At 38.0% G+C, this 15629-nt stretch overlaps 1 protein-coding gene across 2 annotated transcripts in view; it reads right to left on the minus strand.

The window, feature by feature from the left end:
* hdac11 (histone deacetylase 11) overlaps positions 1–15629 on the minus strand; it is a 40001-nt gene that overhangs the window by 11453 nt on the left and 12919 nt on the right. For both annotated transcript variants that reach the window (XM_058373990.1, XM_058373989.1), the window contains 3 exons: positions 8375–8417; positions 6583–6659; positions 5060–5122 (listed from right to left, as the gene is read on the minus strand). In XM_058373990.1, the coding sequence (XP_058229973.1) occupies positions 5060–5122; positions 6583–6659; positions 8375–8417 (183 nt within the window). The remainder of the gene's footprint in view (positions 1–5059; positions 5123–6582; positions 6660–8374; positions 8418–15629) is intronic.

Here is a 15629-nt window from a genome sequence, read left to right on the forward strand (position 1 = left end):
TGGTATGAGAGGAACAAAAGACTTCAGGACATGCTGTTATTGGAAAAGACTCAACGTCAGGGTGGTCCTTGTAACTATAAATTACATCAGAATGCAGCACTTCATGCTGTCTTTGTTTATGTTCCAAAAACATCATATCTCATTGTGCTTTATTCCTAACTGAACCACTTACATGACACAGGTTATCATCTGCAGTATAAGCCAGCAGTTACTGACTGCTGGACACTAGGTTGGATGGCTTTGGCTCTTCAAAATGCATTTTCATAAGCTACATAGTTTTCAGTTTATTAGGTACTGACACACACCATTTAATCATGTAAACATCCAGGCAGGTACAGTTTATAGGTATAAAATTGTAGTCTGCAGTACAATCTGTTAGCCTCCCTCTTGCCTTTCTACAGTCAATGTGGCTAAGAGCTACTTAGTGTAATAAGAGGCTTCTTTCTGATTGACCGGGCAAATGATGAACCAGATAGCGCTGGTTTTGCTTGTTGTACAAGAGAGCTGTGAAAACATCAGCAAGCATACAAGGATATCAAATTTACTTGCCACTAATTGGTTTAAACAAAACATAATCACAACCTTTTTTTTTTTTGTATACCTTTTATTCCCTGGAAAGCTCATTACTGTCACTGTGTTCTGATGTTTGTTTCTCCACTGGAGTGATAAAAAATAATCAAAGCACAGAACTGAATGCATCCACTGCCATTACCTGCTGAGATTGTAACTGACTCGCTTACATAAATGTAAATATGAGAAAGTGTAGCCTGAAATGTTCCGCCACACAAAACTTTTCAAGACTGCAAGCTGCATTTTTATGTCTTAACTACATTTCACTCGCTCGATTAATTAATTAATGACTTTTAAAGAATGGCTAATGAAGAAAAGACTGTTTACAGCTGTTTAAATGTAAATGATAATCAGAGCTTATTTTGCAAATTTTTCACAGTAATAAATGTGAGTATAAACAGTTCCAAATCACCAGTGCCTTTCATTAAAGAATTTAAAATAGCAATTTCTGGGATATTATTGTGGTGTAAAAGGAATAAAATATTATGGGGCATGCTGTTACAGGAAATGCTACATGCTGATTATTTTCCTTTAACAGCGTGTCTTAAATTTTTATTTCTCTTTAGAACATTTGAAAGCAGGATTTTGTATAATTCTCATAGAAGATTAGTTACCTGATGAGAAACACTGAATTCTAGGGATGCTGTATGTATTAAGAATGTATCTAATGTTTCTGTCTCTCCTTTTGTCCTGGTTTCCCTTAGGTCCTCCCCCCCCCTCTCCCTCTCTCCCTCTCTCTCTCTCTCTCGCTCTCTCTCTGCCCACCTTCACTTGTCCTGGACTCCAGGGCTGAGTGCTAATGAACTAAAATCCTCAGGTGACACACATGTGTCTCGTAAGGTCTTCATCACTCTTGCATTGCTGCAGGTGACTTGTGAGATGCCAGTCTCTAAATGAACAGCAGAGCTGGTGGCTGCTAGTGAAGGATTATTTCCAAACGCTAATTTTTAAAAGAAGGAACTCTGCCATGTTAGAGCAGTCGGAAAGTACAAAATGTGCCGAAGCACAGATATGTTAACAAAGAATGAATAGCTGATGAATTATTTATTTGTTACTAACCTAGCAATGAATGCAGCTCTATTCATCATGCAAGAACGGTATGCAAGATCATCATCCGGAGAGTTGATATTCATTCTACGCTTTGTGTGATTCAGCATATTGCAGACACACACACACACACCCCCATTGTGTTTATGAAACAAGCTTCCAGATTTGACACTTAGCAGTGATACATGTAGTTACAATATGTTGTTTTTTTTTTTTTTCATTTCATTGTCTGTACTGCTTATCCGATCTATACTCAGCTCACGGGGAGCCTGTGCCTATCTCAGGAGTCATCGGGCATCAAGGCAGGATACACCCTGGACGGAGTGCCAACCCATCGCAGGGCACACAAACACACACTCATTCACTCACGCAATCACACACTACGGACAATTTAGAGACTCCAATCAGCCTAGTGGATTGTGGGAGGAAACCGGAGTACCCGGAGGAAACCCACCAAGCACAGGGAGAACATACAAACTCCACACACACAGTAAGCTGGAGCGAGACTCGAACCCAGGGTGCTGGAGGTCCACTAAGCCACCGTGCCGCCTGTTACAATATGTCAGATATGATAATATCTCTTTCTCTGTGTCCAACCACACACACACACACACACACACACACACACACACACACACACACACAGGTGTGTGTACAGACTGCTGAATTAGGTTAAGGTCTGGTCAGTCAAAAAAATTTCACCTTTTCTCTAACTTTGTTGGCAGTGTGTTTTTGGGTCATCGATTTGCTGCAAGATGAAGTTCCTCCCAATTAGATTTGATGCATTTCTCAGTAATTAGAAGAAAGGATGTTCCAGTAAACTTCGGAATTCATTCTGCTGTCATCATCATGAGTTACATCATCAATAGAGATTAGTGAGTCTGTTTCAGAAGCAGCAATGCAAGCCCAAGCCATGACACTACCTCCACCATGTTTCAAAACTTTTATGTTTTAGGTCTTAAGCAGATCATTTATTTCTCCACAATTTAGCCTTTTTATCAATTTGATAGAGGTTTATCTTGGTTCTTTAGCTTTTGTGGCTCATCATATTTCTTTGCTATGGCCGCTATATTCTGCTCACAAAATCTTCTTCAAACAGTGGATTGTGATACCTTCACCCCTGCCCTGTTCAGGCTATTGATGAGACCAGATGTTTTAGGGTTTTTCTTTTTCTCAGCTCTCACAATGTTTCTGTCATCAAGTGCTGATGTTTCTGTTAACCAAGCCGTTCGATGTCCGGTTGTTTGTACACCAAAAGTCTTTCGTTTTCAGGTCACTTACTCAGTAACACTGTATTATACTGAAAAGGTACTCCAACATATTAGTATTTAATAGTGTGAAATAACCTGGTCATTGTTTTGTTTTGGGGTTTTTTAAAATCTTTTTCTAAAATATTTGTTTTTCACTTGGATTATTTTGGAAATGTCAAATTAAAGAGCAAAAAAGATGGAAAAAGATCTGACGTGATTCTTTCTATCATTTGTTTATCTTTTATCTATCACAATTCTAACAGTGTCTTTTTATATCCACTGTATGCCCCCAGTGTTTTGCAGAATTTACCAGTGTGAGACACCACAACAGTGATGGACATACCATTAATGACATAGCTAGCTGTTATTATGGATGCAGTCATGTGAAAAAACAGGAAGAAGAGCTCATCTTCAAGCACAGCACTTTGAAACCCCATGGAATGACTGTCATGTTTTGACAACAGCTATTTTCATCATCAACCATTCTGAATCTCTATCGCATTCACCTCCTGCAGCCTCAGAAACACTTTATTTGATGATTTATAACGTCCTGTACGACACCTAAAACATAATGTACAATGTATGTTCCTATTAAAGTAGCCGGTAAGTATATAGCTCATGGTTTAAAAAACTGACATAGGCATTTAAACACCATCCATTATGTCATTATTATAGAGTAATTATCCTGCATGTACTGTAATGACACACTGAAAACTTGATTAAAATCACTGCATGCCATATAATAACCAAAATCTAATAGGATTATAAAAAGATAAAAAAAAAAAATAGATGGTGTGTCGGAATATGAGAGTGTGTTAGATTATGACAGTATGTTGGAATATAACAGTGTTTTAGATTATGAGAGTTTTAGAATAGGACAGTGTATTAGATTATGATGTGATAGAATATGATAGTGTTTCAGATTATGAGAGTTATATGACAGATTATGATTATTATAGTGTGTTATATTATTATAGTGTGTTAGATTATGAGTGTGTTAAATTATTATAGCGTGTTAGATTATTATAGTGTGTTAGATTATTATAGTGTGTTAGATTATGACAGTGTGTTAAATTATTATAGCGTGTTAGATTATGACAGTGTGTTAGATTATGACAGTGTGTTAGATTATGACAGTGTGTTAGATTATTATAGCGTGTTAGATTATTATAGTGTGTTAGATTATGACAGTGTGTTAAATTATTATAGCGTGTTAGATTATGACAGTGTGTTAGATTATTACAGTGTGTTAGATTATTACAGTGTGTTAGATTATTATAGCGTGTTAGATTATTATAGTGTGTTAGATTATGACAGTGTGTTAAATTATTATAGCGTGTTAGATTATGACAGTGTGTTAAATTATTATAGCGTGTTAGATTATGACAGTGTGTTAGATTATGACAGTGTGTTAGATTATGACAGTGTGTTAGATTATTATAGTGTGTTAGATTATGACAGTGTGTTAGATTGTTATAGCGTGTTAGATTATTATAGTGTGTTAGATTATGACAGTGTGTTAGATTATTATAGTGTGTTAGATTATGACAGTGTGTTAGATTATTACAGTGTGTTAGATTATGACAGTGTGTTAGATTATGACAGTGTGTTAGATTATGACAGTGTTAGATTATTATAGTGTGTTAGATTATGACAGTGTGTTAGATTATTATAGTGTGTTAGATTGTTATAGTGTGTTAGATTGTTATAGTGTGTTAGATTATGACAGTGTGTTAGATTATGACAGTGTGTTAGATTATTATAGTGTGTTAGATTGTTATAGTGTGTTAGATTGTTATAGTGTGTTAGATTATTATAGTGTGTTAGATTGTTATAGTGTGTTAGATTGTTATAGTGTGTTAGATTATTATAGTGTGTTAGATTATGACAGTGTGTTAGATTATTATAGTGTGTTAGATTGTTATAGTGTGTTAGATTGTTATAGTGTGTTAGATTATTATAGTGTGTTAGATTATGACAGTGTGTTAGATTTTTATAGTGTGTTAGATTATGACAGTGTGTTCGATTAAGATTCAGAGTAAGAACTGTTGTAGATGTAATGTAGGATGGTGTAGTATGTAGTAATGAATGGCCAGTAGACAGCGCAAGTGATTGTGGTCCTGTACAGGAGGTATCGTCTTGTCTATAGTGTCAATTCCTTTGCAGCAACTCAGAAAATTACTGCTGCTCACCTGATGAGCATCCAGATCGATGATGGTGGCTCTGGAGACTCCCTCCACTCGCTCGAACAGAAACTGTATAGAGAAACCACATAAGCATCAGGATTTTACAACACGGAAACAAAAAAGATTGATGACTGAATTATTTATGTATTTGATAAAGCAAATGTTTAATGGTGAGTAAACCATAATAATATAAAAAAAGACATTTGTATTAAAGGGCATTTGATGTACTTGGCTCAGGACCTTTCAGGTGAGCAGAGTAAGGTGAATTAAAATGTTTATAAAAAATGACTTGTCTTAAAAATAAATGGTTAATATATTCACAGTCACATCTCTTTTATTTGTACTCTATGGGTGCAAATAAAGCTTTTGCATACAAGACATTTCCATTATAATGTTTATTTATGCTGCTGGGACAAGCCCTTTAACATTAGTGCTGATTATGGATGTCCATTAATACAAGTTAAAATCGTCCTAGAAATTCTGTCTGCTTAGTTCAGGTCAGCTACCTGGTTAGCTGTAATTGTAACTGTTAGCAGTACATCTTTTGATTATTTATAAATCCTCCCAAAAGGGTAGCTAATATTTGCAGTCCATATTAAATTATGATAATATAAGTCAAATATAAATATGATTAAAATGATTCTCTAATAAGTTATATAGTATAAATGACTCATTGATGAAGACACGCACATGGGTAAAGACATATGGATATGGAATATATGACAACCAATCTTCCCACTTCCTCTGGTCTGCAGACAGACATTACTGGTTTATTCTGCTCATAATGTAGATACATACACTGATCAGGCATAACATTATGAGCACTGACAGGTGAAGTGAATAACACTGATGATCTCCTCATCATGGCACCTGTAGGTGGGTGGGATATATTAGGCAGCAAGTGAACATTTTGGTCCTCAATGTTGATGTGTTAGAAGCAGGAAAAATGGGCAAGCGTAAAGATTTGAGCGAGTTTGACAAGGGCCACATTGTGATGGTTAGATGATTGGATCAGAGCATCTCCAAAACTGCAGCTCTTTTGGAATGTTCCCGGTCTGCAGTGGTCAGTATCTATCAGAAGTATCCTTTAAGTTCTGTAAGGGCCCTTTAAGGCCCCACATCGCAACTTAACGGATCTGCTACTAACATCTTGGTGCCAGATATCACAGCACACCTTCAGGGATCTAGTGGAGTCCATGCCTCGACAGGTCAAGGCTGTTTTGGCACCAAAAAGAGGGACCAACACAGTATTAGGCAGGTGGTCATAATGTTATGCCTGATCAGTGTATATATCAGATATTTAAAATAAACATTACAATTATATTGACCAAAAATGATGAATGCTGCTTTTGCTTGTACTTTAAATCCTAAGCTGAACAGTAAACAGAAGTTGAAAGTTTAAATGGCATAAAGCTGGATAATCTACATCACCTGCTCCATCTGCAGCCTATGATTCCAAAAGGGTGATTATTAGCCAGATAAATCCCTAGTCAAACATTATTTCTTGTTTTGAAATGCTTGGGTTGTACCTTAATAGCAAGCGTGATGTCGGCGTACGCACAGAAACCTCCTCCCTTGTCGCTGGAACAGTGGTGGAAACCTCCTCCTGAGACAGAAAGACAGAAAGGCAGATCGAGTGCTATCAGGCGTGCACAGCTCCTCAGGAGATCCCATTAAAAAAAAAAAAAGAGTCCTGCTGAGTGCTGAGCAGGACTGGGGTGCAATAAGGGAAAAAAATCCTGTTTTCCAATACGACAACAAAGCCCATCACCTGGATAATGCATGCTCAGTGGCTTTTTACATGTTTATCTGAAGACAGAGGTGTCCATCTCCAGTCCTGGAAAGCTGTAATTCAGCACAGTTTGGTGATTTCTGTTCTCAAAAACATCCAATTCAACTCAATCATGTTGCGCTGGTGCGTTAGAGCAGTTTCTAACCCAGTGTTGGCAAGATTTTTTGAAGGCTGATGGCCTATTCTCAACATGTTGAGGTGTTTCAAATAGGCTGCTGCAGCTGCTATACCAACAGCACACACACACACACACACACACAAACAGCTCCAACTTACTGCTGTGTGGGGAACAATCCACTACCCAAAAAATATCAGGAAAATCACAACTGTAGTGTACACAGTGTACTGGATTTACTCAGATGAAGGTGAATAGCAATGCCTTAACATTATATTTACAGCTTTGTACACAAATTTAAATAAATACTTTGTACTAAATATAAACATAATGTAAACTTATATTCATGCATAACAAGCTTTTTTTGTAATGTCAGTTGTCTGTGTGACAAAGCAGAGAAAATCTTCAGCTCTTTTTACTTCAGGGTTTGCCACACTGACTGAGATTCGCTGAATATACAGTAGGGGGTGGTGTGCATCAAAGCCATTGATTGGTCGTTTGCTTAGTACCTGACAATATTCCCCTGATTAGCTTTATGACTTACTGTAAAGTAATTACTATTAAAAATTATTATCATTATTATCAGTCAAGTCAAGAAGCTTTTATTGTCATTTCGACCATATATAGCTGATGTCATACATAATGAAATGAATCAATGTTCCTCCAGGACCCTGGTGCTACATAAATACACAGAGCTACATCAAACTACACACAACTAAGGGCTAATAGTAAAATTAACCTAATTCACATAAAGTGCAGCCTTGTGAAAACGGACAGTACAATACACTACAAGACAGATACATAACATAGCACTGCCCAGTATACAGGCTGTTTGGTTCTGAATGGTTTGAAGTACAGTAGTGTCTGAAACATTATGTAAGGGCCATGTTCTGAGTGTGTGGAAATAAGGACACTATGGTTTGTAGACATATTCAGATGTATGACATATGACATACTATATATTATGACATATTAAACGTCCATACCAAATGAAAATATTTATTCTGGAAAGGTCAAAGAAACTAGGGTTTATTTTCTTTCTCTGGAGCTATTTATCCACCACACTCACACACGGATTCTGCTTGTGCTGGATATCTGAACTACAAACTTGTGCAAGCCTTTAACACTGGTAATATCAAGGCGTGAGATTTCTGTACATGCTTTATAATAACGCAGTTAGAACACAGAATGGAGTACAGCTTAGCAACCATTTCATCCAAATCGTTATATTTAGGTCACAGGAGTGCTTTTGTTAAATAATAATTTTTAATAACAACCTAAGGTAGTTACAGAAAAGGCCAACAAATGAAATGTAAGAGCTAACTAACATTACCATTTAACATTGCCTGAACAGCCTGCTAACAAGATAACATTGTAGGCTAAACCAAATGAAAGACTATGAAAAAGAACTCACCCACGTTAATTGCCCATCCTCTGTCCATGGCGAGTTTTCCTGCCTATAAAACAAAAGTAATCTGTTATAATAAAAAAAAGAAGAAGAAGAAGAAGAAGAACTTAGCTACTGGGGAGGCTCCACACTTAAATAAGTTTTTTGAAGAGTTTTTGAAGGAGCGTCTGAAGCATTATGTAAGGGCCATGTTTCAGGATCAGTGACTACATTACGCAGGATGATGCAATTTTAACGCAAGCTTTGAAACATGCTGTTATTAAAACTATGGAATATAGAGGGTTTGGCTGCTGTAGTTAAAAAAAAAAGAAAAAGAAAATGAAAATGAAATTTAAAATAGCAAGTGCTATTCTGAGAAAGGGCTTTTGCACTGATTTATTGGCAAAAATCAAGAGTCAAGTACTTTTAAGTTACAAAAAACCTCACACTGTTTCACTCTCTACAATCCTTAAGCAATCATATTGTGTAGATCTCCCTTGTGTTTCCAAAACAGCTCAGAACCATCGAGCCATGGACTCCACAAAACCTCTGAAGGTGAGCTGTGGTCTCTGGCAGACGTTAAGACGTTAGCAGCAGATCCTGTAAGTCTAGCAAGTTGCGAGGTGTGGTCTCCATGGATCAGACTTGTTTTTCCAGCACATTGTATTATCCTGCTGAACGGCACCAGGTAGGCTCTTTCAGTGGTGAATGGGGTCGGCATGGTCCAGTCTGCAGCTATGCAGCCCCATACACAGCAAGATGCAATGTGTGTTCTGACACCTTTCTATCATAGCCAGCAATCTGAACTAATTTTTAGCAATCTGTGTTACAGTTGCATATCAGTGTCATTAGATGAGTGAGGCTAGCCTTTACAATTGGCTCCCTGCCAAAGTCACTCAGATCCTTACACTTGCCCATTTTCCTGCTTCCAAGTCATCAACTTTGAGACCTGACTGTTCACTTGCTGCCTAATATATCCAACCCCCTTTACAGGTGCAAATGTCAGAAGATAATAAAAATGTTATTCACTTCTGTCAGTGGTTTTAATGTTATAGCTGATCAGTGTGTTCTGAAACAATATGATAATCAAAAACAGGAAACAAACTAAAAAAACATTCAAGTGGTTTCTCTCAGAATCCAGACCTAAGCTACAAAAATCAGTGTATGACTGAGTTACACATTGGCATGCATCATGTGGCAGTAACACAATGAATAATATTATGCAGATACAGGTCAAGACCTTCAGTTAATGCTCCCATCAAACACCAGAATGGAGGAAAATGTAATTTCAGTGGCTCTGGTATGGTTGTTGGTGCCAAAAAAGCTGTTTTGAGGATTTCACGAACGGCTGATTTCCTAGGATTTCACACACAGCAGTCTCTAGAGTTGCACAGAATGGTGCATAAAACAAAAATGCCCATTAAAGGTAGTTGTTATGCTGAGAGAAGTCTGAGGAGAATGACCAATCAAGTCAAGTAATCACTCTTCACAGGTGTGTTGAGCAGTCAGTTGGTCAGTACAGTGGGCTACATGTTCACCGAAATCAGACGAATAAAGACTGAATAAATATCACATGATCTTTATCCAGTTTTCATCTTAGTGAGGCTGTGCAGGTTTCTCAAAATATGAAAAGAAAAAAAGGCTTGCTTTACAAGATTTTAGAAAATACAAAATAATGTTATGATTTCATTTTCTCTCTATTAATATTGTACATACGGTATTTTGGCTATATAAATGCTCATGAGAAGCGTAACACTGGAAGCATAAAAATATGGACAAACTCAATAAGATGCAAGCAGAATCACTAACAGGCTCTGCAGAGGATTGCATCATTTAAATGAGTAAAAATAGCACATCATAATGAATATGCAATCTGGAGTGTTTCTACCTAAAAGTCCAAAATACTAATTAAATGAATTTTGCACACAGTGTGATATACCGGGCCTGAAATTAACGATTGAACACAACCAAAGGGGAGGTATTTAATTTGCAAAAGCTGATTTCTGTCATTTGAAAACTACTAAGACGAAACATATTCCAGTTTCTTGAATTCATGATTTAATTTGTTGCAGCATAACTACAAGAAAATGTATGTTAACATGCTGCAAGATTACATGGCTGAAGCCATATAGAATTTATGAATAAAACATAATCATTATTAATCTCATTTCTGGCAATGTTTTTGCTGTGTGTTCGGTGCCTTTTATCTGTTATCACTGAGCTGAATTTATACAAAAGTCCTCAAATTTCAGTTTTACTCTTCTGGGAGTATCCTCCCATCATTTCAGAGCCTTGCTCCTAACAAAGGAGTTCATTAAAGTCATTATATTCTCTCTCACACAGGTATGCCATGCAATATTATCCCTGTTACAGCTTGTGTGTGAAGCAGTGTCGTGTAGATCCTTTATTATTATTATTTTACAATAATGTATATTATACTTGCACCTCTTATTTCATTCCTTATTTATGCTGCCACTACTGTATGTATTATTCTTTGTTTGTTTGTTTATTTATTTTTTACAGCCTCTCTTCTCTTATTCTTCTCTCATCTCTCATTCTCAGTCCTTATGTCAGGGGTTTTCATAAACAAAGAGAGTGAGCCTCCTTTTTGACACAACATACATTTGTTGGCCGACTTTTATCAACTGTGTTAACATTAAAAATGAAAAGTTAGGCTTTTATCTGAATAATAAGATTGTTGTGTTTTCTAACTTTTTTTTATTGCTGTCACACTCAAGGGCTGTAAAGTATTCTAGTCATGTGGTGTGTGAGTGTGTATAGATGTGTTGGACTTAAAATGGCGCTGTGCAGACCGATAGGTGTATGACATTAAAGTATCACGAGAGCAGTTCTAGAGCATATTCGAGCGCACACTCTCATGGTGTGTTTGTGTGTGTGTGTGTGTGTGTGTGTGCACAGAGAGAGATGTCAGTCAAAATCGTGTTCAGTAAAAGGCAACAGTGCTCAACTAAACCGATCAACATTTACTTAATTCCTCTACACTCTGGTGGCAAAATTCGGGATAAAACATTCAGGGCTAGATTAAAATCATTCGGGGCCCTAGCAACACCCCTGATAGTAAATATTAGCTTTAGTAAAGAAATGTAAGAATGCACATTCATGAGCAAAATACATGGATGAGGTTGAGATAAATGTTTCTTCTGAACTGTTATAGCTTCTCAACTGCACATTTCAGACACTTCTTCTGAAGTGTAAGCAGTGTTTTATAAAAGAGATCATCATAACATGTCCATCTGTTGGAAATTGCTTTCAAGAGAGCATGTGCATAATGATTAGCAACTCTACGTAACAGCCTATAAAAAATCTGGAAACTAATTCTGACACAACAATGTGATTGAAAAGAAATTTACAGCTACGTTAACAATGGTTAAAGCTCTGGGTTACTGATCAGAAGGTCAGTGGTTTATGCCTTAGCACTACCAAAGTTACTACTGAGCAAGGTCCTGGGCTCTGACCCCAGCTTCCAATAAACTGGAATATGTGAAGAAAATATTTCACAGTACTGCACTGTACATGAAACATATAAGACCTTCTTCTTTTTCTTCTTCTTATCCACATCTCCATGTTAGACATTAATCCCAGTATTTATAGCAAAAGTATTTATACTCTTACTTCTACCAGCACACCCAGGTTTATCTACAAGTCCAGAGGCAAGCACATGGTGAGAAAAGTCTATGTAATCAATACATCATACACTGATACCCCTCTCCTGTGAGGAAACCACAGCAGGAGGGCGAGACCCTCCTTCACACATCGTGTACAGTTAAACTGAGAAAACGCACTTCAGTAACGAGAAAATGCGCACATACACAATCAGATATAGCCTTATTGATATAGTGAATTCTCCCGAGTCCCAGTCCCAGTACAAGGCACATCCCTCCCTCTCTTCCTCCCTCTCTGCCCCATCTCTCTATATAACAATCATCTCTCTCTCTCTCTACCCCATATCTCTACATAACAATCATTTTTCTCTCGCGCTCTCTCTCTCTCTCTCTCTCACACACACACACACACACACATTCCACGCCCATCATCCCTCTCTTGCCACCTCTCTCTGCCCTTAGTCTCTCTGTCTTTCTTTTTCCTCTTTTTCTCTTCACCAGTACTCTCCTTGACACAGGACCCACCTGCTAGAGCACACAATGTTTGAAATTGCAATCATCCTTTAGCAATTGGGGTAGAATGGCTCGCATATATTGGCCTATGTATTACATTTTTGGAAAGCTATTAAGCTGCCACTGCAAATGTAAGCCAGAAGTCAAGCAGAATCATTTTGATGGAACCATCAATCACTGACACATCTCATACCTCTCCACAACCCTCATTCACACACATTAAGCTGAGAGGAAGCGTCACACATGGCTGCCAGCGGCAAACAGCTTGAGCAACTATGCTTACACTGCCTGTGTCAATGTGGCCCAAAAAAAAACAAAAAACAAAAAGAGCCACGTATTGTTTTGGGGTTTTTCTCAAAGATGGGGAAGCTAGGAGCTGCCTACAAGCAATTTACACTTTTATGTCTCTTCTTTATATCTTTACCACTGCTAACATTCAGGACAGTGTAAATGAAGACTAGGCCATTTCCAGCCAGGTCTTGATCAATTAAAATTGGAAAATACCGGACACTATGTGCAGGACAGGAGACAAAAATTGCAGCTGAAACACCTATTGTACACAAACTAACCACACACACACACACGCACACACACAATACTCGTCTAACTTTCTCCGTAATTGGAAATTGGAAAATACCGGACACTATGTGCAGGACAGGAGACAAAAATTGCAGCTGAAACACCTATTGTACACAAACTAACCACACACACACACACGCACACACACAATACTTGTCTAACTTTCTCCGTAATGGCCTGGACAAATTAAGTAAGAGGTTTGGGAAAAGGTTAGAAGCCTCTTTGTCCCTGTGGTCCAGCAAACCATTTCCAAACAACACCTCCACACAAACTCTTCCTCAAAACCTTGCCACATGCTGCTCCACAGCCACACGAGCCTGGTGGTCAATTAGCAGCGCATGGATGCTAGTCAGAATGTCTAGACAGGTGGCGTAATTACACTCTCCATCTGAGAGACAGAAAGAGTGATGTGAAGCAAACTTATCACAAGCTCCAACCATTATGGAGGAGTCCACCACAACACAGGTGCCCCACCGTCACCATCTGGCACAGCTATTTAGATAAAACTGAGACTTTGCTGAAATCACTAAACTTGTTATTGTTTATACACAGTGCTATCAAATGCTCTGTTGTGATTGATCAGAAGGTGTTGATTAATCATCAGTTGATTTTTATGTGCTTGTTCTAATACATCATGGCTTGTATAGTGACAGCTAATTCAAAGAGACTGGCACAGCACACACAACACATATGCTGTGCCTAATAATAAATAAACACGTATTTATTTAACAAATAAACCTATACTGATTGATAGTGAAGAAGAGATGTTCCCAGTGTCCCCAGTCTTGGAGAGAGGAATTAATGATGATTATTTTCCCATTAAACATCACTTGAATGCCACAGCCTATTTGAATACTGTTACTGAACATGTGCATCCCTTCATGACCACAATTTATCCATCTTCTGATGGCTTCTTCTAGCATGATAATGCACCATGACACAAAGCAAACTGGTTTCATGAACATTACAGTGAGTTCTTCAGTGATCTTCACAGTCACCTGACCTGAATCCAGTAGAACAGCTTTGGGATGTGGCAGAACACAAAAGTGATTCAGAGCATGAAAGTGCACCTGATACAATTATATCAACATGGCCCAGAATCTCAAAGGAATGTTTTCAATATCTTGTCACGAATTTCCAATATCCACGCCACGAAAAAGACATTGAGGCTGATTTGAGAGGGGGCTTAAAGGAAGTGTCTGTAAATATTGGAGAGTTCAAAACACTTGCACAAATCATTCCGGATTCATATGCTGGTTGGCTCATTTCTCATTTTACTGGGGAGAAAAAAAAACTCATACAAGGATACTTCTATGGTTTTGCAGAGCTCCTACGCAATATGCATAAAGGTTGGCAGATCTGGTATTTCAATATAATCTTTTTTAAATGTCACTGGATATCATGGTAATGTAATATTGTCTAGGTAAGATAATATCATTAAAACGCAGGCCAAAGTGTGCCACAGTTGTGGGGCTTAACAGCAACAGCGATAAAAGAGAATACAAGGACGAAGTGAACCAATCCATAGCCTGGTGCCATCTGCCCTTGAACGTCAACAAAAGGAAGATGATCGTTGGCTTCAGACACACCAAAGCTCCTCATCAGCCATTATTCAGCAACAGTATCGAAGTTGATATAACACAGAACTTCAAATTCCAGGGACTGCACATCTCCAATGTCCTGTCATGATCACTGAACACCTCCTCCTTGGTGTAAAGAATGGAGTGCCTGTATATACTAATGAGGCTGAAAGAGCTGACATACCCCCCTCCATTATCTCTGGGTTCTACAGATGTGTCATTGAGAGCGTACTCACCAGCTGTATCACCGTCTGGTATGGAAAGTTCTCAACACCTGACAGGAAAAGCCTAGTGTGTACTGAAAATGGAACAGGACACCACTGATACCAACCTTTACTGTATTTACTATACAGTACAAAGAGTGTGAAGAAGACCTTCACCAGAAAGGACCATTCTTACATATCCAACTGGTTTAAGCTCATCCCATTCAGGAGGAGGTTCACAAGTATTCACACTAGATACCTCACAAGCCCAAAGTACTTTGATCATAACCTTCAGCTGCTCTACTGTTACGTAACAAATGAAGTATCATAGCCTGAGACTGACCTACCAACTAAAACCTGAACAACAATATCACTATACACTTATGACTTATACAGCGTTCATAGACTATACCATTGTAGAATTCCAGGGTTTTTTTGTTTGTTTTTTACATAATATATGTTCCTTATTTATCTGACTTGGTTAATTCTGTCTGATTGTATATACCTTACGGTATTACTGTATGCATTTATTGAGTGTATTTATCACGTTGCACGGTAGCTTCCCGAAGGAAGTGAGTCTCGTTTTTATCCATTGCTATGCGACGTGCTAAAAATGACAATAAAGTTGACATTGACTGTGACTTTGATTGACAGAGGAGAGAGAGAGGATGCCATCTCAACCACCCAGAGAACATGGTTAGTTAGGCTCCCCTGGATTCCTGGCCAGATGGCTGTGGCATTGTTGGGATTCTCGCAATGTCATATCACTAGAGTGAACGGTTTT

The sequence above is a fragment of the Hemibagrus wyckioides genome, linkage group LG21 (assembly GCF_019097595.1).
Source record: "Hemibagrus wyckioides isolate EC202008001 linkage group LG21, SWU_Hwy_1.0, whole genome shotgun sequence".
NCBI lineage: Eukaryota > Metazoa > Chordata > Actinopteri > Siluriformes > Bagridae > Hemibagrus > Hemibagrus wyckioides.